This window comes from Euprymna scolopes, chromosome 3 (genome assembly GCF_053919585.1).
Source record: "Euprymna scolopes isolate OS-2025 chromosome 3, ASM5391958v1, whole genome shotgun sequence".
Taxonomy (NCBI): domain Eukaryota; kingdom Metazoa; phylum Mollusca; class Cephalopoda; order Sepiida; family Sepiolidae; genus Euprymna; species Euprymna scolopes.
The window spans coordinates 129544910-129570589 of record NC_136484.1 but is presented as its reverse complement, the minus strand read 5'-3'; the positions used below and the strand labels follow the sequence as shown (position 1 = coordinate 129570589).

General features: G+C 33.1%; 1 protein-coding gene across 1 annotated transcript in view; it reads left to right on the top strand.

The window, feature by feature from the left end:
- The first annotated feature begins 1685 nt into the window (after positions 1 to 1685).
- The window catches only part of LOC145259107 (uncharacterized), a 41331-nt gene continuing 17336 nt past the window's right edge, over positions 1686 to 25680 (top strand). Inside the window, exons 1-8 of the mRNA XM_080116771.1 lie at positions 1686 to 1916; positions 8157 to 8284; positions 8802 to 8980; positions 9743 to 10064; positions 16352 to 16679; positions 21602 to 22118; positions 22871 to 22947; positions 24781 to 24882. Of these exons, the coding sequence (XP_079972897.1) occupies positions 1810 to 1916; positions 8157 to 8284; positions 8802 to 8980; positions 9743 to 10064; positions 16352 to 16679; positions 21602 to 22118; positions 22871 to 22947; positions 24781 to 24882 (1760 nt within the window). The 5' untranslated portion in view covers positions 1686 to 1809. The remainder of the gene's footprint in view (positions 1917 to 8156; positions 8285 to 8801; positions 8981 to 9742; positions 10065 to 16351; positions 16680 to 21601; positions 22119 to 22870; positions 22948 to 24780; positions 24883 to 25680) is intronic.

Below are 25680 nucleotides of genomic sequence, written 5' to 3'. Positions count from 1 at the left end.
TATATATATATATATATATATATATATAAAGCTGAACGTCTGTGTGTGTGTGTGTGTCTGGTCACGAATAGGCTCCTATATGGTTGACTATTATAGAAAACTGATCACATATAATGATAGAATATGTATCAAGACACAGGAATGGGTATGTTTGATCTGGCATAATGATGATCCATTAAAATTGTGGGGTCTGCGTACGCGCCTGGTCCACAAAGTATGGAAATAAAAAATTTAAAAATTAAAAAAAACGTTTACAAGTGTTTTTGATATAGATATACATAAGAATACTTTGATAAGTATGTTTTAACTTAAATAGGGATGGTATAATAAAATTGTGGGGTCTGCAGTCGCACCTGGCCTCCATAGAATGGAAATAGGCACAAACTTTAATAAAGACTTTTCATATCTATCTGCGTAAGTATACTTTGATAATTATGTTTCAGTTTGAAGAAATATGGTATAATAAAATTATGGGGTGTTCGTTCATGCCTGACCTCCATAGAATGGAAATATGTCACAAAGTTTAACAAGGTTTTTTTAATATAGATCCACAGAATATTGCGATAAGTGTTTCAGTGTGACCATGTATGGTATAATAAATTATAGGCTTTATCTATTTTATTTTTACTTTAATCATATTTTGTTTTGGTTTTGATACCCCCAAATTCGAAGCTATCTCTTTACAACCCTTCCTTTTCATAACCTATCATACTTTCATAAATCAGAGTCTATTTTCTGTAGGCTGTTTTTGAACCCAGTCAACGACGAGTACTTTTACTAGTATATATATATATATATATATATATATATATATATATATATATATATATATATATATATATATATATATATATATATATATATATATATATATAATAAAAGAGGCGCAGTTATTTCCCTCTGGACCAAAATACTGTAGATTTTCAATCACAGATGCCACATAAAAATTTATTATACCAAAACTTTCAACTCTCGTCTTATGTAACTTTATTACGTCGTTTTATACACATTTATTCGTTAAAGTTAAATCCTATATTGCATCCGATGAGAGTCATCATCACTATTGCCCAAATCTACAAAGGAAGTAATTCGTAAAGTTTTTAATGTGGAGAAATCTAGCTTCGCCCAAAAGAGGCACTCTCGGGTGGAATAAAAATTAAAATTGCATCAATCTAGAAGGATTTCTTCTTCGCTAACCGAAGACAGAAAGATGAAGTATAGTTTTAAAACAGATACTATACTTTGCTCATCTATTTGCAAAAATATAAATTTTACATTTTGAACAAATTAGGCACAATACTATCAGAGGTGTGTGACAATGGGACAAAAAAAAAATCCTTATCCTGGGGATTTTTATCATGGGTTCCCAAAATAAACAGAGATTATCCGATCCCTATTGATTTTAGAAGAGGTTCACCGTCGCAGGATTTGTCTTTTCTTTGAGAAGGGGTTAGTTTGTTGCTAATCGCCTGAGGCGCCCTTACCGAGGAATGCCGACGGGGGTGCCCAGGCACTTTTTGCAGGTCAGAGTGCTAGAATCTCAGTAACGTATATGAAAAAGGCCCGAAATTTTAATTATGTAGTTTTATATTTACTTTTGTGAAGTTATTTTCTTGAAAGAGGGGAGATAACTAATGTTACAAATAAATATTGAGAATAACACTGATTGGTCAAATATTCACACGTGACACGTGGAAGGCGGTCGCCACGAATTGATGTGAATTTCTAGTTTTTAATTTTCATCTTTTTTCCGCGCCAACTTGCACGTGTTCACAAACGCATAAAAAATAAACGATCAAAATACACGAAATGCCGATCCCATCGAAATACTTTGCTCCGATCAAAGTGAGTGATTTTACCTGGATCGGCAAGGAAACACTCGTAGATAATCGACGAATTAAAGCAAAACATTATCGGTATGTTGTTTTTTTTTCTGTTTTTGGTGTTGATAAAGAAAAGTGTTTTTGTTTGTGTTGTTATTTTTTTAAGAAAAGGTTCTGTTTATTTTACATATAATATTTGTACTTTAATTGAAAAAGAAAAAAATTGTAAATATGGGCACTGATCGTTTTCAAATAAAAGTATGTATTGCAACTGTTTCGAAAGGAATTGACTTTTTTCATCGCTGGTGGGTAAAACTTTTGAAAAAAAGAAAAAAGAAGCAAAGTTACGTATATAAACCAAAAATGATTACTATTAATTAATTTATGGTAATCATATTTCCCTATGCGAATCTTGAATACTCGTTTTGTTTTGTTTTTGTTTATTTTAGTTGAGAGGAAGTGGTGATTGTCCATCGGCACGGGCACCTGTTTACTTGGTTCATTCATTGTTCAGTTTTAAAAATCCCTCAAAACTCCAATTTTCCATGATCCCAAATTCCATATTCCGTTTTCCTAATTCATAGAACTAAATTTTAAATTTCTCGAGATCCTTATTATTATTAAATTTTTCGAGATCCAATTATTATTGGTACTCGTTTAGTTTAATCAAAACATTAAAAAAAAAAATGAAAATATTAAAAAAAAAAAAAAAAATTGTACGTACCTGTTATGGAATGAAGTGAAGTGAAGTAAGTGCTCCTAAAAAAATTCACTTAATTTGTATCAAGTAGTTTTTTTTTTTGTTTTTTTTTTTTACAGAAGAAAATCTTATTTTAATGAGATCGATCTAGTCGCTGCCATCTTGCTTATTTCGCGGACGAGGGGGAGTCTTTAAACGAAAAAGGGATTAACAAAGGATAAAATGAAAAAGGGATTAAAAAGGGACAGAGAAAACTCTGAAAAATAAGTGAAAAATATTTATCTACGTATTTTTTCTGCCCTTTTTTCAAAATAATCTCGTCAAATTTTGACAAACTTTAAGCGGTGATGACTGATGATGGACTGCGAAATAGGCAAGATGACGGGATACGATCGATCTCGTTAAAATTTGATTTTCCTTCATAAAAAAACAAAGATACTTGATCAAATTGTGAAAATTTGGTACTCATGCAGAGAGTGATCCGTGCTGAAATAATAACGTTATTATTTAAAAAAAACCACTCTTAACATCTGGAGGGGAGGGTATTTTGGACCTATTCTGTACTTTAACCTTACAATTGAATGAAAAAAACGGGTGTGTATTACTGTACACATAGATTCGAAAAAGTTGTCAAAAAAAACAAATATATAACAAATAAATGTTATCAAAGGCAAGATAAGTTACTTTTCTACCAAACTAGATATATTTTTCGTGTTTTTATTCAATGTAACATGTTTATTCAGCTCGAAAAACATACAGTGTTTACCGATGTATTGGAAAATTCAAGATGGCGCCTCAAGTTTTTAACAGTATTTTATCCAGTTTTTTATTTATAACACCTTTTCCCAAACTTACCGTGTTAAAGAGGGAGTCAGACGCCATCTTGAATTTTCCAATACATCGGTAAACACTGTATGTTATATATTTGTTTTTTTGACAACTTTTTCGAATCTATGTGTACAGTAATACAAACCCCACCGAATTTTTTTTATAAGAACTTAATTCCATAACAGGTACAGGTACATGCAATATAATTTTTTTTTCAATATTTTCATTTTTAATGTTTTGATTAAACAAGTATCTTTCGTATATATTTTTTGTCTGACATGTTATATTGTTTTTAGGTTTCTTATTTAAAATATGTTGGAAATATTAAGACCTGTGTATCCAGTGGATTTTCAATATTTAGGGGATCGTTCCAAGTATTGACGGAGAATTCCGATTCAGTTGCGGAAATGATTGTAGCAGTTTACAATTTGAAAGACACTTTTTTTTACTAAAGTTTTTTTTTTTTTTTAATTTTTTTTTTTAACTTTTTACTTTTGGCAATTTATATTTGCGGTTATTGACTGCGATCTTTATAATATTTAAACAATTTTTTCATCTGATGAAGTCAGCATCCAGGAAGCATCATAACAGAAGTTAAAGATGTATTTAGGGAGGAAACTGGGTGAATTACTAGGAGAGATTACACTTGGAGATGGATCCGAGCATAACACCAAATGTTGCAGCAGCACGGAAAATACTAGTAGCACTTAAGGACAAAATGAAAACTGAATTGGAAAAACTCATAAAAAATTTGATTGAACCTGTAAATGAGCAAACACCATGAGTAAACACATTAGTGCTAGTAGTCAAGAAAAATGCTTATTTACATATATGTATTGACCCAAGACCACTAAATAAGGCTTTTTAATGAGCACACTTCCAGTTACCTGTACTGGATGATTTACTCCCAGAACTTGCTAACAATAAAGTCTTCTCGACCTTGGATCTGCGAGATGGATTTTGGCATCTAAAATTAGATGAAGTCAGTAGTAGCTTGACAACATTTTCTACCCCATATGGTTGGAAGTTGGACGCTATTACCATTTGGCATTATTCCAGCTCCGAAGATATTTCAGAAGGTGCTATATAACAATGTGGCTGACTTGGAGGGAGTTGTCAATAAAGCAGATAATCTTCTTGTTGTCGGAAAAGGGAAAACCATGGAAGAAGCACTGGTAGATCATTACATAAAGCTCAAGAAGCTGCTGCAGCTGCTGCAGAGATGTGAACATGAAATGCGATTTAACGCAGAAAAAATAAATCTGCGACAAAAATCTACATCATTTCTTGGGCACATGATAACCAGTGAGGGTTTACGTCCTGACCCTGATAAAGTAAAGGCCATAAGGGATATGCCCTGCCCAAAAGACATAGAGTGCAATGATTGGGACGATTTATGAATTATCTAGCAAAGTTTCTACCTCACATCTCTGACGTGATGGTTCCAATCCGAAATTTAACAAAGATGTGTGATGGACATGGTCGCAAATCCATGAAGAAGCTTTTGAAAAAAAAACAAAAAAATTGATGAATGAAGCACCAGTATTGAGATACTATGACCTCAAAAACCATTGGTCATTTAATGTGATGAACTAATTGGGGTTTACACTACCTTGAGTGGTGTCTCTGTAGTTTGCCCCGAATAAAAGAAGCAATGATCCCAGTGTTTATTGTATTTTATCGATTACCATCTATAATATAAATAATAATGAAACACATTGACCAAATTTTTTAACCATAACTAAAACCTTCACATGTTTAGCATCGTTTGTTTTTTTGTTTTTTTTGTCGTAGCTTTCAAATCGTAATATGCTTCGGCCATTTCAAGTTACACTAATTACTGAAAACAATCAAAAACATCTTAGCGACGGTTGAAAGCTGCACAGAAAGTCTACTCAACTGTCTCTCCTCTCATACAACATCCGAGACTTGGTCGTCAACAGGGTCGATCTTCTGGAGCCAGTATTCAAGACTAAAGTTCACTACCACTAAGAAATGAGTAGAGGAGCAATCTACTGTGTGATTAAACCATCACCCTTCCTACATGAATGAATTAGGAAAATCTACGGGATACTATGAAGAGAAACTAAGCCAAGCAGCTGAAAAGTCTCATCAAGCAACAGCAAGTGATACTCTGCAAATTCAGAAGTGGTCACCATTCAGACTTTTGTGTCCCAGTATTATAAAAATATCTTCAAACATGTATTTCAATTAGTTTGTGTGTGTGTGTTTGTGTGTGTGTGTGTGAGAGAGAGAGAGAAAAAGAGTGTGTGTCAGTGTATTGATGTAACTTTATTTCATCTTTATTTTTTTTTTATCAAAAAGGTATTGCAGCAGAAATTAAGACATTGAAACAAGAAGGAATTTGCATTATTTGGATTCATCGGACTACTGTTCTCACTTTGAGTATTATTTGCACAATGTTTCAATCAATGTAACCTCCGACCTTCTCTGTGTGTATCTTGTCAAAAGGGGGGGAGGGGCTTGCTTCTGCAAGGATCTGATGCACAGTGGATAGAGTATTTGGTGAAATTTAGTTGTAAAATTTACATTCTTCTGGAGGTTGAAGGTTCAATTCTCAGTGCAGGCAACACCAAAACATACAATTGCAAATTACTTAGGACTTCTACCCAGTCATGGCTGATGGAACGAGAGCATGCTACCCCTATGGATTAGATAAATGGTTCAACAAGATACATCTGGAGAAGGTCGGAGGTTACATAAACCAAAGCGTTGTGCAGATAAGACATGAGATAAGATGAGAACAGTAGCCCAAATAATACAAATAATGAATCCTCATCTAAAAAATCAATGTTTGTATATAGTTTAAAATTTATTGCATAGTAGAATGTCTGTTTCTTAGATGACTGCTTATAAATGCAGTCATCTCCCCAACACCAGCTGAAGGAACAAACAACATAACATCTGTCACTGCAACAGTTAAGTCTGTTCTCATGTTTTCTCACTTAATTGGTGATATAATTCTGCAATTGTTTTTTAATACATTTCCATTTTGAGTCTCCAACTTGAAATAATCAAAATAATCACAGTCAAATTCCAATCATAACACCTATCCACACATTACCATCTATATTATATTTCTCTTAGTCTGTTCCACTTTTTTTCCCTGGAAACTACTAAGCTGATCTGGCTGAAGTTTTTTTTAATGATCTTTGTTATAATAAGGGGCAGCAACTGAATTATTATGGTATCTGTTCGATACACAGGTCGGGATTAGTCACCACAATACCACATTTACTCTAGAAATTTTCTCAGAAACTACTCATCCAATCTACCTGAAATTTTGCATGGACCTTTGTTATGATAAGGTGCAGCAAACTAAGTGTTATTGTAATGAAGCTGTTGAGGTGTATGCAGCAGCAGTGGCATGACACACATGCGAATTATTACGCCAGTGCATGAGGTGACGTCACAGTGGAGGAAGAGAAGGGAAAGAAAAGCAGAGGAATAAAAGGAACCATGTGAGCAGCGAGAACGAATGGGAAGTGCGTGTCAACGTGAAATGGACATGTGACCTGTGGCAATATGAAACTTTTAAGCATATGTACAGATGGCAGAGTTTTGTTAACCACATGGCAAATGAGAGTAACTGTAAAAACAACAAGATGCTGGTGTGATTCCTTTAGCCTCTTGATATGCTTGAGAGAACAAACAATTGTTTTAATTATGTTTAGAATAATTCATGTATATATGCAGCTGTGAAAACTGCAACAAAATAAAACAAACGATTGACATTACTGCGATGCAAAATGTACAAAAATGTATAATTTACAAAAACAAAATACAAACAAATAAAATAATACAGAGGAAAGGGGTAGGAAATAGACATGACTGCGACACCTGATGCATGTGGTATAAAAAAGGTTTCTCTAAGACCATCACGTGTAATGAGGAAAAGTAACTGCCGAAATGTATATAGAAGATAAAGAAAAATTGAATATATTCTTATTAAAAACAAAGTTATACGCTACACTTAAATATTGGCCAATCTAATACATATGTAAATAATGCTTTTGGAGTATTACCTCATCGGCACTTTTAGGGACTAAAGAAAAATCTGCTACTACATTGAACTGACCAATGGATGGACAACAAAACAAAGTAACCTGTTCTCTTTGGGGTCAAATCTTAAAAAGGCTTAACATCCCTTCTGTGATATCATTTTGCCAGGAGCACTGACCAAACCACAGTTTGAAAGTAAGAGCATTATTTTACTTTCAAAGCTATGTAGAACACAAATAAATAATTATTTGTTATTTAACTGTGTTTATGCTATTATTACAATATTATTCTAATTAGAACAATATTTTTCCTGTCTTTTTTTTTTTTTTTTGCCTTACCTTAAGGACCTATTGAAAAGATGAATCTGGCGGCAGGTATGGTTTGGAAAGTACCATTAATAAATGGTTTTTGTTTCAATTGAAAAAACTTGAGTCAAATTTCTTTCCATTTGTTTTTTTTTTTTTTTTGCAAGACTTTGTATACAATGCCAAGTCCAATGGTGAAACTGTAACAACCACGTTATATTATGGTATCCATTCGATGAAAAGTTAGAGATTAACAGGGATTAGTATTCAATGAAAAAATTAGCACGAATTAACACATATTCAACCATCAATTTTAAGGAACTCATTCTACTCAATGGTCTATAACTTTTGAACAGACAAAATGTCTAGTTTAGCTTATGATACTTATTTACTATTCTGCTATTTTTGATCACCTGGGATAATTTAGTTGCATTAGTAATTTTATTTTTAAATTTCATTTTTTTTTTTTCCCCCTAGATCATTCAAATTTAACGGATTGAAATATAACATTGGTGATTATGTATACATTGCTAATGAAAACAGTGAAGATGACACAAGTATGGCACACATCGCTGAAATTAAGGACCTTTTTGAAAAATCAAAAGGTAAGTTGAATATAAAAGTATTTGGTTGCCGATCTGTTACCTCTGTATTAAAAAAAAACAAAAATAAATAAAAATTTGTATGATGTACGTATCTGACAAAATGAAATTATCATATTAAAAAAAATCACGTATTATATATTTTTAAATAAGAAAATCGAATTTTATAAGTGTCCCAGAAGTGACTGCTTCGGAGGCCATTTTGAAAAATATCTTAAGAAACAAAGGGAGATAACTCAACAATACTTTATACTTATTTGATTTATGTTGTAATGCCTACAAATTCCCATTACTCACTTAAAAGTTATTTTTGTTATAAAAATAAAACCACTTGGTTAATTTACCTGATTTATGGAATATGATATTTTTGTTTCATTACGGACATGTGTGTCATACAGATTTTCTTTATTTTTGTTTTTTTACTATACAGGGAATTCTGCACAAGAACCACATATTTTTTATTTTATTTTTTTTTTTTTTAGGCAATTGAAATAATTTTCTTATTTCTTTTGTCTTACAGGTGCATACCGAGGTACTCAACATATTGCTGTTGTTGTTTGGTTCTGGAGGGAGGCTGAGCTACCATCACATTTGATAAAGAAATACAATCTCAAAATCGCTCCAAATGAATTGTTGTTGAACACAGCAACGAGTCTGGATGCAGAGATCATTATCGAAACAATCATTGGAAAATGTAAGGTACGAAATCCAATTCTTTATTTAAATTTACATTTTTATTAATAGACTTATTTTTTTTAAACTTATAATGTTCTTTTACTCTTTCTGTTTTTTGTTTCTTTTTACTCTTCTAATCCAGCTTTTTTTTTTTCTTTTTACATTTTTGTTTTTAAACATTCTAAATTTTTTCAACATTTTTGTACATTTTACAAAAAAAAAGAAATCAATCTAATTAAAAAATAACAAAGATACATAAAAATCTTTATGATGTATGTATCCATTATGGTACAAAGATGCTATATTCCAAAAAACACATAAATTGATCAAGTAGTTTTATTTTTAACTAAGAAAATCAAATTTTGCATTACCATCTTGAAAAAAAAAGGTAAAATAAATCCACAATAATTCAAACTTGCGAGATCAGCCTTGTAATGCTACCGACTTCAGATTAATCTCTTTAAATTGTTTAAAAATGATTTTCTTTATATAAAAAAAAACTGCTTGATCAATTTATGTGATTTTCAGAATATGACATTTCTTTTCCATGATGGGTATATACATCATAAATATTTTTCTGTAGTTTTTTGGGTTTTTTTTTTAATTAGGTTGAATTCTAAATAGGATCAAAAATGGTGTTTAAAGAAATCTTAAAGCAACTTCAATATTCGATTTATAGATTTTACTTCTAAGTGAATCATTATGGCAATTCTAGCATAGTTTTTTTTGGGTGGGGGTATCAGTTAAATAAAATCATTGAATTCTGTGTTTTACTATTTTTACTAGATTGAATATTGCAAAGTGGATGAATTAAAGTACTCCAAGAAGTCTGCCCACCCAGCTGATTTGTATCGTGTTGCTCGAACTAGTGATGGTCGTTGCATCAAGGAACTGGCCACTCGACCAGACAGCAAGAACAAGTCAAATGGCAAAAGTTCAAAATCTAAATATCAAGATGATTCTGATTCCGAGAGTTCTATTGACGAATTTGAAATGACAACAAGCAAGTGTGTTACTCCTTCCCAAAGATTAAAGGAAAAAAAATTCCGGGAATCTCCAGTTGTCCCTCTGCAAGGAAGCATTTTAAAAAAAGGACAGCCTAAATCAGGTCAGGGTTCATCTATTTTTAGATAATTTTAAATTCTTTTCTTTCTTAAATTTTTTATTTATTGTTGCTATTTATTTTTCAACTATATTTCGATTGATGCCCCCTCCCTCATGATTATGTTCATATATAAAGTTTTTCATGATCGTCATATCCGGTCTAATGTCTGCTTTACATGTTGGATGACTTTTAGAAATTTACTCCCAAACTAACCTATCTCTGACTAGGTCTTATCACTTTTTCTCTCAACTCTATCCCCATCACTTGTCCCCATGTTTTCCTTTACCTTTTCATCGCGACTGTTTTACATCTACTAACTCGAGAACCCTTATCCATATTTTCAATGTGGCCATTTGTTGCACATCTCCCTATACTGTCCAGATTTAATATTTCTCTGAGGTAAACAGATCTAAGCCTTTTCTTATTTCTCTCCTTACATTATTCTTATATCATTTTTGATCCCCCCCCCCCGACAAAAGGAGGGTGGACCTGTAAATTCACCCTTGTCTGTTTGTCTGTCATTTTTTTTTTTTGTATGGTACAGAACTCAAATTTACATATGTTAAAGCCTAAAACTGCACTGTTTGTTCATTTTCACTGGGATTTGACGTCCCCTGGGAACTTTTGAGGCTAAATGGAGGGGGGGAGGCGAGTAACTTAGTCATTTTTTATATGCCTCGTTCACTGCGCACTCACCATGCATGCTTGACTTGTTATCCATGTCTTCAGCCCTCACTGGTCAGCTTAAAATGTTTTACATAAGACCTGCTTTAAGTTTATATCCACTAAAGTAAATTGTGGTTTAGAGTAAGAGAGCTCAAGGAGAAATGAGCAGAACTTAAGAGTTCTAGCATCAAACTCATTTTTAATAAGCAGAGTTAGCATGCCTTCTGATAAGACTCTAAAACGTATTAGCTTTTTAATGCCATATTGATATTAACCGGACTCATGAAAAAGAATTTCAAAAACTTCCTGGCAAATATATCCAGTGAGCCAAGTGCAAGAGAGATACAAACAATTGCATTTAAACGGTTAGAATCTTAAAATGATATCTTGATTGAAATGTCTGAGATAACAAGTGAATGTCTGACATCCAGTAGGATTCCCCATCCATAGCTAGAACAAAACGATATGAAAAGACCAGTTAACAATGGATATGACAGACTATGGAAACGGCTTAGCAAAATTCAAATCCACTGACATTCATTCGTAACAGAATTCATATGAATCAGCAAGTTACACTATTTTGACTCTGATAATTCTCTTTTGCTTACATTGGTTTCCTCCATGATAAATCAGGTGCTTACAGGAGGCGGCTGCCAACATCCGTCATTAAAGAAGTGGTGCTATCGACACTAATAGGGAATAATCAATACCCTATTAGTGTCTATAATCAATCATATATCAATAATAGTCAATAGGGCATAATCACGTTGATACACTGGTTCCCTTTGGATCACCGAAGTTAAGCAATGTTAAACCTGTTCAATACCAGATAAGTTACCAGAAAAAGCTTATGATACTGTATGGAAGATTGGTGTTACAAAAGATCTGAAGGAGCAAGAAAATGAAGTACCGCAAGGGAGTATTCTATCAGTGACCCTGTTCAGTATTCTAATAAATAACATTCTAAAAACCCTTAATCCTGGGGTAGACTGCTCCCTATATGTGGATAACTTTTTAATATGTTGCAGATCGAAATATATACCCATAATCGAAAGGAAATTTCCAATTGTTCCTAAACAAAATAATGAAATGGATGGAAGAAAATGGATTTAAATTCTTGAGGAAAAAAACAAAATGCATGCATTTCTGCAAACTAAAGAACATGCATAATGATCCTGTCCTAACCATGGAAGGAACGCCTATACCCGTTACTGGCCAGTACAAATTCTTAGGGATTTTTTTTGATAAGTTGACATTAATCCCACACATAAATTATCTGAAAAAAATGTAACAAAGCTATAAACCTTCTGAGAGTACTAGCACATACTGATTGAGGTGCAGACAGGGAAACACTACTTAAACTTTACAGAGCACTAGTCCGCTCAAAGCTAGACTATGGTTGTTTCATATATGGATCAACCCGAACATCATATATAAAAAGCCTAGACCCTATACATCATACCGGCATAAGATTGGCCCTAGGAGCATACAGAACCTCCCCCGTGAACAGTCTATACTCAGAAACACAGAAATCCCACTTAGACCTAAGGCGAGAAAAGTTAGCTCTTCAATACTTACTTAAACTCAAATTCTGCCCAAACAACCCAGCATATCAATGCACCTTCTATCCAAAATATGAAGAACTCTTCAACATGAGAGAAAAAAAAAACATAAAAATTTTTGGTCTTCGGATGAAGGAAAGCATTGAAGAATCCAAAATACCAATCTCCAGCATTCACAACTTCATACTACCTGAAACGCCCCATGGACCATGAAACAAGCAGAAATAAAACTGAATCTAAACAAAAAGTCCAAATCTACCAAAAACCCTATTGAATACCATGACAAACTTCAACATTTAAGATTACAATATCCAGACCGCACCTTTCTCTACACAGACGGGTCCAAAAGCAACAATCACACCGGATATGCAACAACCTACCATAATACCACTATGAAGAAAAAACTTAAAAACGAAGCACTTCAGAGACTATAGCTATTAACTTTACATAATTTCAGAGGAACCTACCAAAAACTTCATCATCCTCACCGATTCTCTATCAGTCTTACTATCTATACAAAACCAAAAACAAGAGAATCCACTAACAATAAAGTTACTAGAAAAAATCAATATCCTCTCAACCACCAAAAACATTATTTTTGTCTGGACCCCCAGTCATGTAGGAATCAAAAGCAATGACCGGGCAGATACAGCTGCAAAAAAATCTTCACACCTCCCAACTGACAATTATAAGATTCCTCATACTGATCCTAGACCCCAGATAAAAGCACACATACAAAGAAAATGGCAACTAATGATGGAATCAACATGAAAGCAGCAAACTATACTCCATGAAACCTAAACTTAAGGAACGATATCCAAACACCAAAAGATCACGCAGAGAAGATATAATACTGACTCTACTACACATAGGACACACCAATATAACCCATTTATATATATCAATGGAGAATCGGCACCAGAATGCATCCCATGCTAAGAGAGGCTCACAGTGGAACACATCCTAGTTAAATGTACTGACCTTGCTCCAACCAGAAAACTGTACTATGTGGAAAACAATATGAAGGACCTTTTTGAAAAAGTTAACCCAATGAGTAAATCTATATATGAAAATCTAAGAAAATTTAAAGACATCCATATATACATATTCAACTATAAATAAAACTGAAATATGCACACAACTAATTTCTTTTGAAAAAGTCGTTAAACCCATCCAATCCAATCCAATACACCAGTTCTTGTCAGATCACCAAAGTTAAGCAACATTGAGCCTGGCTAGTACCAGATGGGTGACCATTTGAGAATTCTAGGCGCTGTATGTGCTTTCCGCTTATCTCAGCATTGTTTCCAGTCATCCTAAACCTCCACTTGCCACAGGTATTCAACAATGTCAACTAAGGAGAGGTGCGGTTGGAGATTGCGCAACTCTTGCCACAAATAAAGTCCACACGCAGGCACTTTTACAGTGGGTATCTGTAGTCTGTCAAGACTGGAGGAAGCTATTGTTTCTTTATGCATATAAAAGCTGTCACATCTTGAAGAAAAATGTCCACTTGTCAATACAATGGGCTTTAATTAGAGTTTGAAGTTGTGTTTCATAAAAAATCCAAGTTTAAAATTTTAGTAAATTAAACTTGTCTCTTGTTATTAAATCGTGTTTTTGCTGTTTTTCATGATTAAATTTTGCTGTTTTACATGATCCAAGTCTGAGCTTTTTGTTTTTTTATTGACTCACTATTAAAAAAAAAATCTGCATTCATAATTAATGTTTTATGAATCATATTATGAAGATTCAATGTGTTAGCTGTTGAAATGAATGATAGATGAACAGTTCCACTCCCGTTTTATTTTTGTACATTTTTTAAGAGATAATGGTATTTTACTTAATGTTAGGTTATTAGTGACAGATAATATAATTTTTAATGTTGATGTTTTTCAACTTAATTTGCACGATTGTGTGTATCTATGCATATAAAATGATCCCATCTTTAATAAAAAGGACCACTTGTCAATATCAATGACTGAATATGGCTTTTTTTAATTGTTATTCAAAAGAAAGTCCTAGTTTGAAAACTTTTACTGAATTTTAATGAATTAAATTTTTACCCTGTTATCAAATTGTGTTTCAATCTTTTTTGACTGTTTCTGTTCCAAATCTTGATTAATACTGTGGTATGAATCATATTACAAAGATTCAATGTGTTAGCTGTTGAAATGAATCTTCTATGAACAATCAAATTTGCGCTTCCATGTCATGTGTGTGTGTTTTTTTTATTCGACAGGTAATGAGATTTTACCCAATGTCTGGCTTGATTTAATAATTATTGCTTCCATTATGATTAAGTTTCACTTACCATAAGATGACATTACTTTTGTAAGGATTTTTTTTTGTCCCCCGATAAAAAGAGGGTGGACCTGTAAATTTTCCCTTGTCCATTAATCCGTTTGTCTGTTCGCACTTTTCTCAATAACTATACCTTGGAATTTTTTGAAATTTTGCACAAACATTAAACATGATATGAGTAAAAAAGTAACAGAACGGATTTTCTGGGAAAACTCCAGTTGCCTCCCTAGGGGTGCCTTTCTGGTTAAAATAGCTAAAATTGACACTTTTGTGCTTATTAAAAAAAATTAATGCCTTGGATTTTTATCAAACTTTCTGAAAAGTTGTAACTAACTGATTTCTATATAATTTTGTTTGTCTATACTTTGCGATAACTACTGGGTGTGCCCCAAGGGCTCATTTTTGGGAGTATTTTACCATATTTGTCCAAAATTTTCTGTGTATGTCTATTTACCAGTTTTGCATGGTGCTGAACTCAAATTGAAATATGTTTAGGCCTTGGGGACTTTTGGGGCTAAATGGGGCAAATGATGGACTTAATCATTTCTTTTTTTGCATGGTGCAGAACTCAAATTTACATATGTTAAGGCCTAAAACTGTACCGTTTGTTCATTTTCACCAGGATTTGACCTCCCCTGTGTACTTTTGGAGCTAAATGGAGTGAGGGGGACAAATGCTGAACTTAGTCATTTTTTTTATGTCTTGTTCACTGTGCACTCAAGGGGGATCATGCATGTTTCACTTGTTTTTCTTTGTTTGTTTGTTTTTTTTTTTACTTATTTTAAGTTTGCATTTTTAGTTATATACTGAAATATTGGCTTCTGGACCAATATCACACAAGATGGCAAATTTTCTAATTTCCATCAAACTTTGACCTTAATTCTTTTGCTAATTGATCTACTAAAATAATTTTGGTACCATTACTTCTGTTTTGCACGAAATAGTCTTGCTAGTTTTTAATAAATGAATTGAATATCAAATAACAAAGTTGCTTTTCTGTTTTGTAATAATAGAAATATAAATGTTATTATTGCTGATCAAATTTACCTAAAGTTTTCTGGGTTTGTTTGTTTTTTGTTTTTTTTGTAATCAATTTTATTTGAATCTCTAACTTTTGTCAAAACCTGGGTAGTGGAAGCATTCTGAGCTCATAATCCAAAGGTTATTAAATTGAAGCTATGAGAAAAATCTAAAAATAAATATTGTAATACAAATGGTGACAGAACATATTTGGAACTTTGCAAAGAAAAGGAGAATAGTTGGATTTTGGAAAAGGCTTACTTTGACAAATTTTTCACTTACCTTCTATTACTCAACTAATTTTTGTATGTGAAGAGATTAGCCTTACCAAAGGTGTGTGTGTGTGTGGGCGGGGGGTATATCAAGAAAGGATCAGCTGACATGAATTTAAAAATGAAAACATTTTCACATTTAACATAACCATTTTAGATCGATTTTCTTTTTGGAAAAAAGGAAAGGCTAAATGTTACAAACATTTTTTTTTCTTAATTTGAACAATGGAAAGCAGCAGCAAAACAAAGTCTACCTTTTCTAAAAATTCAAACTCTATCTTTCTTTCTTTTCTTTTCACACAGACTGCTCTTTTTTTTTTTTTTTAATTGTCTGCCCTTAACAGATACTAAAAGTAACAATAATAATCACATCATCACTTAATGTTTCAAAGAGTCATCTGTTCTTTTTTTTTGTTTTTCTTTTTATCTTACTATAATGATATTTTTGTTTTATTTTTAACTGCAGTTCGAACAGCAGAAAATAAAAAGCCTAAAAAGTTCAAGTGTGACCAGGTAGTAGACATGTTGGATGATGTTGATTCTGACAACATGTCTGTCTTGTCTGAAGCATCAGAAAATTCCCAGTCTTCAATGGAGTCGTTAGACAAAGTGAGGTCAGTTAAAAAACAGAAGACAGAACAGAATGTGAAAACCCCAAGACCGACGGAATCAGCAAAGCGTAACCAAGCTGCACCAGAATCACCTAAAAGTCTTCCTAAAAGTGCACGCCGTGGGCTTACCAATGTTTTTAAGAATCTGGAAACTACGAAAGAGAAAAAAACTAATAAAATGAGGTAAGACACCAAATTTATTTGAATTTTATTCTGGGAGGGGATCAAAAAGTTTGAAGAATTTTTTAATCGCATTAAAATTATCAAGTTTAAACATGTCAGATCACTTTACTGGATATTTATCTTGCTTTTAGTTATCTGCAATCAGTTTCATGCAAGCCTCTGTATTGTTAAAACTCTCTTAAAAAAAGTTATTATTTTAGCCATGGAAAACAGATAGTTTGAGATAAAGTCAAATATCAAAATTTTGGTAAAATGAAAATCATTTAGGCTTTAGAAAACGTTTATGAAAGAAACCTTTGTTTCTCAGAGGAAAAAAAGCAAGCCTCAATCCATTATTCTAATTCTTTAATTCTTCCTTGAATAGTCTTCTGACCGTTGTTGACATTGGGTACTCTGTGACACAGTTTTGTAGCTTAACGAGTACTTTGCTTCCACGTCGCATTGATTTCGTTGTTGGTCAAACTCTGTTTGAAAATAAAATTCTGTGAAGTGCCGGCGCAGCAGCATAAACAGAAACTAGCTTATCAGAAAATTGAATTTCCTCGGACTTCAAGATGTATACTCTAAAGCTTTTATTATGTTTATCCCTATCAAGAATTTGAACCTAAATGCCCCCGTACCATTACCAAGGCCTCAATTACAACCACATGTTCACTCTGCTGCGAAAGGCTGACTAACCTAACTCCACATGTCTGTGCTCTCCCGCTAATAGTAACCATGTCGATAGTCTGCTTCCTTCATGTCCAGCACACCTTTTGCTCAATATGCTGCAGGAGTACACCTTTTGCTCAATATGCTGCAGGAGTACACCTTTTGCTCAATATGCTGCAGGAGTACACCTTTTGCTAAATATGCTGCAGGAGTACACCTTTTGCTCAATATGCTGCAGCTTCAACCATTTTTACAGTTTGCAGCAGAGTTTGTATCTTGTCTGGGAAAGAAACTAGCACATAGCTATCGTCCTCTAACCTTTTTCTCAAAGAATCCAGAGAAGTGTTATTTTGTTCATTATATCAGTAGCAACCTGCTCCATTTCTCCATGGATCAGGGTCCTGGGTTCTCTATCTGTTCTGTATGAGAACATCTCTACCTAAGTGGTTAATTCTGATAAATCGAATGTAAAAAAGAATCGCATTTTGTAAGTTTGTTTATAATTATATAAGACAAAATGCTCATCTTTTAGTATAGCTCTCGCTCATTTAAAAACTGAGAAATGCTCATTTCCTTCATTCAAAAAGCTCATAGGAGCTGTTAGACATGGTTGGGTAACCTATGGATGAAGGCTGCTTTAATGCCTTGATCCGTCGTACCATTGGCTTGCATAGAAAGCTTCTACCAGGAAAACATTTAGTTTCTCCCAAGCGTATGCAGCCTGCTACAAACTGCACGTATGTTGCATAAGAGTCTAAGTTGAACATTATAAACAAAGCTTCCTTTATTTTTATTTTTTTTTTTTTACAGTTTACAAGCTTGTCAGAATGAACTGTTACAAAAAGAAAAGGATTAGATCTGAATGAAAAAATGCCAGGAAGCATTTGAAAAAAATCCAGGAAATAATCTTACATTAGATTTATTCCTGAGGCAGTATAATCCAGATCTCAAAATCATTGTGGCCACAGGTACTTGCTCATATGGCATTACAGCCTACATATTACACAAAATGAAAGATGGATCACTAAAACAAATCACCCACACATCTCAGATATTGTTCCTTCGTTATGCTCCACTAAGAAAGTTTGGCAAGATTTTCTGTTCACAACACATGTATTGAGTTTTATTACCTAATGGTGTTTGTAGAAAGACAATCACTGCTTCTTCAAGCAAATAAGTATATTTAGGGTTAAGTCTCGACAATCAATCGGCATTACTAATTTTTTTAGAGAAAAATGACTCCCAGATAGAGAATGAAACCTACTTAGTGACAGCACAAACATGCTGCAAAGAATTATAATTTTCTCCCATCTACAAAAATTAGTAATGCTGATTGATTATCAAGACTTATCCCTAAATATACTGAATCCCTTGAAGACTGTGATTGCCTTCCTACAAACACCATAAGGTGGTGTAACTCAGCTCATGTCTAGTTAACAGAGAATTTTGTCATTCATAGTGGAGTATAATGAAGGTGTAATGATCAGTTGGAACATTTTGTAGACATGTTTAAGAGAGCTTTTAGAAAAGCCACTAAAAAAAACATACAATTTTTGCGAGTCTATAGAATGACACCTAATAACGATGCTCCATCTTCCATGACATGTTTGCTAGGAAGATAAAAACAGTATTTGACAAATTTTTACCTAACCATTTGAAACCAGGACATGCAAATAGTCACAAAGGGATGTTTTAAAGCTGACAGAATTTTTTTTTTTTTTTTTTTTTTTTTTTTCAAAACAGGTCCTACTGGGAAGTAGGTACAGTGGATAAAAAGATTAGGTAACATGATGTGCATGGCCAATGCATTCAAGTTCATCCATACCAGGACTAAGTGGTGACTAGAAATAATAAAACGCTTATTTTTTGGCGACAGTGTCGTTTTCCACTGACAATCTTCCAAGGCTTATTATTGAGTGAAAAATGTCTTTTCAACCTTTTTTTTTTTTTTTTTTTTTGTATAAATAAAATGAGCAAAGTACAAATTATTTAAACAATAAATATTTAATAGAATAACAATATACTCATTTTTTTTTTTTTTTTTTTTAAACAAAGGCTGTCTAAAAAAAAAAAACATTTGAAGAAATTTGAATGTTTATGCTTTCAAGTCCTCAGCATAAAATTTGGTGTTTATTTAGAATTACACTTATTTAAAAAAAATAATACAGAAAAATATTTATGATGTAAGTACTCGTCACTGAACAAAAATGTCATATTCCAAAAATCACATGGGTTTGGCTAGTAACTTTTTAATTTGGCTAGTAAACAAAAATATTTAATTGTCAAAGGTCAACTGAAGATAAATTTGTCTGTAGAGCCCTGCATAACAGACACCTAAATCAAATAAGGATGTGACATTCGAATGCCATCAGAAAAATCCTCTGGAGAGAGCTCTAATGGATGCTGTATTTGATATATTTGCTTCCAATACCACAAAACGCTTCAGAACCTACAATATCCAAAAGAAAAAATACGAAGAGCATTCCAAAAATAATGCCTCACATTTTTTCATTCCGCCCGAATGGATCAGAAGAGATTGCAAAGTATATTGTTGTGATCACTGAACTAGTGCATTCATGATCTGAAAGTTTTATCTATCTGTTAAAGATATTGATGATGTGAGACTCTAATAAAGAAACCTGTCATGAATGTGCATCAGAAGCATGGATGCTTTATTAAATTCCTGGCAAAAGTGCATTGAAAATGTTGGTGACTACATAGAAAAATACATTCTAGAGCACTAAAGGTTGCTCATTGTAATAGTAACACTCCTGTTTTTGTAGCTCTTCAACATTTTGAGTTTAAAAAATATGAGGGTTTACTTTTGGAGCAAACCTCATATTTACTCCATATGGAGGGTATTATCGTGACCATCGTCATAGATGGCCTGTCAGCTGAAAAATGACATCATTACCATAGGTCCTAGCAAGCAAGATAAGTGGAATACAGACTGTCGATAATGAGCAGACATTTTTTACAGAAAGCGTTAGAAAACTTCAAAATTGAATTAAAAAAGATAAACATGATACTTTGTACTGAAACTCATCCAATATTAATAATAAAAAACGAATTGAAAGGGAGAAAAGTTAAAAAGTTTAAAAAGAAAAGGAATACGATTTAATTTGTATGTAACTAAAGTTTATTCAATAGAAATAAATAAAAATGAACCATAAATATTTTTTAAATCAAAAAAACAATATTTTAAAAATCTAAACTGAAAAACAAACGATAAATTAGTTTAACTGAAATACGAACAATAAATTGGTTTAACTGAAAAACGAACAATAAATTGGTTTAACTGAAAGCCAGCTGTGTTTGGTGCCGGGTATTGAAAGCCGGCCATGTCTGGTGCCGTGTCTGGTGCCGTGTATTGAAAACCGGCTGTATCTGGTACTGTGCATTGGGAGCCGGCTGTGTCTGGTGCTGTGCATTGGGAGCCGGCCGTGTCTGGTGCTGTACATTGGGAGCCAGCCGTGTCTGGTGCTGTGCATTGGGAGCCGGCCGTGTCTGGTGCTGTGCATTGGGAGCCGGCCGTGTCTGGTGCTGTGCATTGGGAGCCGGCCGTGTCTGGTGCCGTGCATTCGGATCCGGCCGTGTCTGGTGCCGTGCATTGGGAGCCAGCAGTGTCTGTTGCTGTGCATTGGGAGCCAGCAGTGTCTGTTGCCGTGCATTAGGAGCCGGGCGTGTCCGTTGCCGTGCATTAGGAGCCAGCTGTGTCCGTTGCCGTGCATTAGGAGCCAGCTGTGTCCGTTGCCGTGCATTGGGAGCCGGCCGTGTCTGTTGCCGTGCATTGGGAGGCGGCCGTGTCTGGTGCGGTGCATTGGGAGGCGGCCATGTCTGGTGCCGTGCATTGGGAGGCGGCCATGTCTGGTGCCGTGCATTGGGAGGCAGCCGTGTCTGGTGCCGTGCATTGGGAGCCGGCCGTGTCTGGTGCCGTGTATTGGGAGCTGGACGACATAGCAGTTGGTTAAAGAGAACGATAACATTACACTTCTACCTTAGTTTTTAAAGTTCTTTAAAAAATATTTTGTTTAACGATTTTCATGTCTTGCAAGAAATGCTTTTCTAACTTGTTATAACACTGTTATTTAATACGTTTTTTTCAACTAAACCTTTTTACTACTAATTGCCATTTAATAACATTAGAATTTCTTTTTTTTTATTTTGATTCTTTCAATCTAATTGTAAATAAAATAAATTACATTTCTTCATCTGAAATATTTATAGAAAATTAATTATTCGTTTCATTCACTTATTTTATTTTGTCGTAGGAGACAAGTTGGCGTCTCAGAAGTTGTCAATTTATTGGATATAGACGGCTCAGAAGAGGAAATAGACAGCACAGACACTGATGATTCTATTTGCGTCTCTAAGAAAACACCTACCTCTCGGAAAAAAGCAGCCAAAGATGAACCAAAGTCATCCCGGACCAAACCTGATTTGGATGATGATATATTATTAAGATCCTCCAGATCAAAGCAGGCCGGGAAGGAGAGTCTGAAAATAACAGTTGAAAAAAATAAAAATGGAACACTCTCCATTTCTAAAAAAATTATATCGCCTGGAAAAAAAACAAAAGTCTCCACAAAAGTTTGCTCTGCAAAAACATTCAAGAAATATGAATCCGAGTCCAGTTCTGCTTACTCTACAGAAATGTCTGATGATGATGATGATGATGATTTTATCTCTGAGAAGAAAAGAAAAATCAGAACTTCCAAGACACCTGTAAAGAAAACCCCTGCCAAAGATTCAACCAAAACACCAAGATCATCCAAAAAGTCACGTAAGGTATTTATCAATCTTTCTTTTTATTACTGAAGTATCTATATTGTAGCAAAACCAAGTCTATATTATATGATATTTTGTTTGTTTTGGTTACTTATCGGTCCAAAACTACTTGACAAAATTGTATTAAATTTGACATGAAGCATACTGGAAAGGATTGGTCATAGAATGATGAAAATGTTAATACTACCGCTGCTATTAAAAAATTATTAAATACTTGTTGGTTTCAAAACTAGAGAGCAGGTTTGTCATGAAAAGCTTTTGGTATGCCAAGCATATCAAAGTGATACTACTGCTTTAATTAGTGCAGGTTCAAGTTGAGCAGTATAATTTTTTAGTTTCAGTAATAATTTTGAGGGTTTTGTCCCTCCATACCTCTGTTTCCAGTTTGGTTCCATTTTTTTTTCTAAGGAAGCCATTCATTTTTTGTATACAATAAATAGTTATTGCACATCACATTATGGTCTGCCATTACTGTTGCAGTAAGGATTTTAGTCAATTTGTAACTCTTCTCTTATTTAAAGAGTTAACTGTTAGAATTCAACCTTCAATGACATAAATGAATTTATGTCATTGTTGACAGTTAATTTACAATCACAGATTTCATGAAAAATAAAACTTTGAATCTTTGTAGTGTTTTAATTTTTTAACATTCAGATGTGCTTTTATTTTCTCCAATCTAAACAGCAGAAAATAATAAGAGCAATCTTAAGTAAATTAAATGTTTCTTTTGATGCACGTTTTTTTCCCCCCAGATTGGAACTCCTTGTATCCCTGAACGGAAGACAAAAGCACACAAACGAGAGGATCTGTTTGAGATTGCCAGATCCAGGTATGTTGTTTTGGTTTTTGTTCATAATTCCCCTTATATTAAAAAAACAAAAGTAAAGAAAAATCCGTATGTGCCTGTGTCAAAAGAAAATATATTTTAAAAAACTGTGTTAAATGATCAAGTAGTTATATTTTTATTAAAAAAAAAAAATAATTTTTAAGTGATTAATGGGAATGTGTAGGCATTACAATATAAGTCTTTCAAGTTCAAATAAATTACATTCATTTTCCTTTATTTTTTGTTTAGATTGCTTTCAAAATAGCAGATAAGACAGATGCTTTTATGTTACTCCATAAATTTTTTGCTTTATTTAAAAATAAAACTATTTGATCAATTTACGTGATTTTTAGAATATGATATTCTCGTTCCATCACAGGTCCAATAAATCATGCAGATTTTTTGGTTCTTCGTCGTTATTGTAGTGAAACATGAAATATTGAATTTCAAGTGAAACCAATAGTATCTACTGAATTGTCATGTCGCAGTAATGAACATATCCAAAAGTCACAAAAAACGATAAGGTAGAAAATTAATTATTAATGAAAATAGTTTTCGAGGACAATTAGTGAAAATTAAGTTTTGCTAAATTGGCCAAAGATTTTCAGTTTTCAGAAAATATTTACCTTCCTTTTGTTAAAATTAAAACTCTCCAGTTTCTTTTTTTGCTGCAACAAAAACGAACCGATTTTTCTTTATTTTTATTTTTGTTTTTAATATCAAGGTAATTCTAGACAAAGACCATTATTTTTAATGGTACTTACATTTAGAAGAGAAAATTAATCTTCTAAATGGATTTGTTTCAGTTGGAATAAGGAGCTTCTCTTGTATGGTTGTTATTATTATTAAATTATTGTTCTCAATATTGATATTATGTTCCAGCTGATGTGCCCTTTATTTATAGTATCGCTTTTTCCCATATTAAAATATTTTTAACTAGTGAGGAGTGCCTGACCTTGCTCGGTCATAAAATATGCTTAAATATATTTTAATTCATGCAGGTTTTGTATTTATTATTACAGAGTCAATTATCTGTTGAATATTATATGTATATATATATATATATATTTATATATATATATATATATTTATTTATATATATATATATATATATATATATATATATATATAGTACTGATTTAAAAAATTAAAAAAATAAACTGATTTGGGTGCTATCAGCTAGAATCGAAACCAAAACATTTAGCACTCCAGCCGTGTTCCCTACCATTTGAGCTATTGACAGATAAGAAAGATTTAAAATTAAGCCACTTCAAACTATAAATGAATTTGCACATGCGCAGAACTAATACTTTTTGTCGGCAAGTTTAAATGCAAAACGTGCATTTCAACTTGGCAAAATATTTCTGTACACCTTATTCATTTATCCAAACAAAGATTTTATTTGTTATAAACCATCTTTGGTGTATGATTACTATTTGCTGTTAATTTCAAAGTTTATCAGTTAAATATTTACTCACAGATACATTCATTTACTGTTTTATTTATATAGATTATTAGTGTATTACTGATCGTTCCTACGTATCTAAATATGATCAGCTGATTATTTTGAAATTTATTTTTAAATTACTAAACACTCAGTTGAACGTAGAAATACTAATAAAATATAGTTGGAAGAAAAACATAATAAATAAAGGCTCCTTTCTAGAATTTCCAACTCAAATTCCATTAAAGTCTCATCATTAAATAAATTTTACCTTGAAAGTAATATAGACCCTTTTTCTTTTTTGTTATCTTTAATAACTTATAATTAACAAATGGAAATTATTTGTCTATTAAAATAGATATTTTCTCCTTATTTTTTTTTTTTTTTTTAAGACTCCATGTTTCCGCAGTTCCAGAGACTCTGCCCTGTCGAGAAAACGAGTTTTCTGATATTTATTCTTTTGTCGAGAGTAAGATTCTAGATGGAACTGGAGGGTAAGAAATTTCTATAATTTTTGTTGATATTGCTTTTGAAAAATTATGTTTCAAAATTATGTTTCTAACTTTTCATTGTTGTTTATACAAATTTTATACCTGATTTTGGATTTATGCAGCCAATGCTTCTCTTCAGTTGACTCTCCGTGTAAAACTTCTTTAGGAATCTTTTCATCAATTATTCTTAACAAATTCCACTCCATCTCAGACAATATGGAAGCATCACACATTCAATTTTGGTGCAATCACTTCGCTCAAAAACTTCAATGTTAATTGTATACATTTTCCAATGTATCCACCATAAACATTGTTAGTAGAAAATATTCCAGACCTCTTTTTGATTGTGTTCACTAAGTGACCCCAGTCTCGCATGCATAACATAAGGATTACAAAACAAGTTTTGTACACCTTCATTTTGGTCTTAATTAGTTCAGCCCAAAAAATGAAACATTAATACAGGGTGGAACGAAAAAAAGTGTCACCCTAAAGAAACTAACACTACAGCTTTATTTTAAAACCTTTACTGAAAAAATCAATTCAGGTAACTTGATTATGGAGTAGAACTGACATCTATTCATTATAGCTGCCTTCAGCCTCAATCATCACCTCCATACGTGTCCAGAACTAGGAGCATGCCTTTTCCACAAGCTCAGCAGATGGCGGCGATCAGGCTGACTTTGGTGTTGTTGGGGGTCATATTGGTGATGTTCTCGATGTATGACCATGTTAGTGATATTCTCGATGTATGACCAAACAAAGTAGTCCAGCAGGTTCAGATTGGGGGGGGGGGGCAGTGAG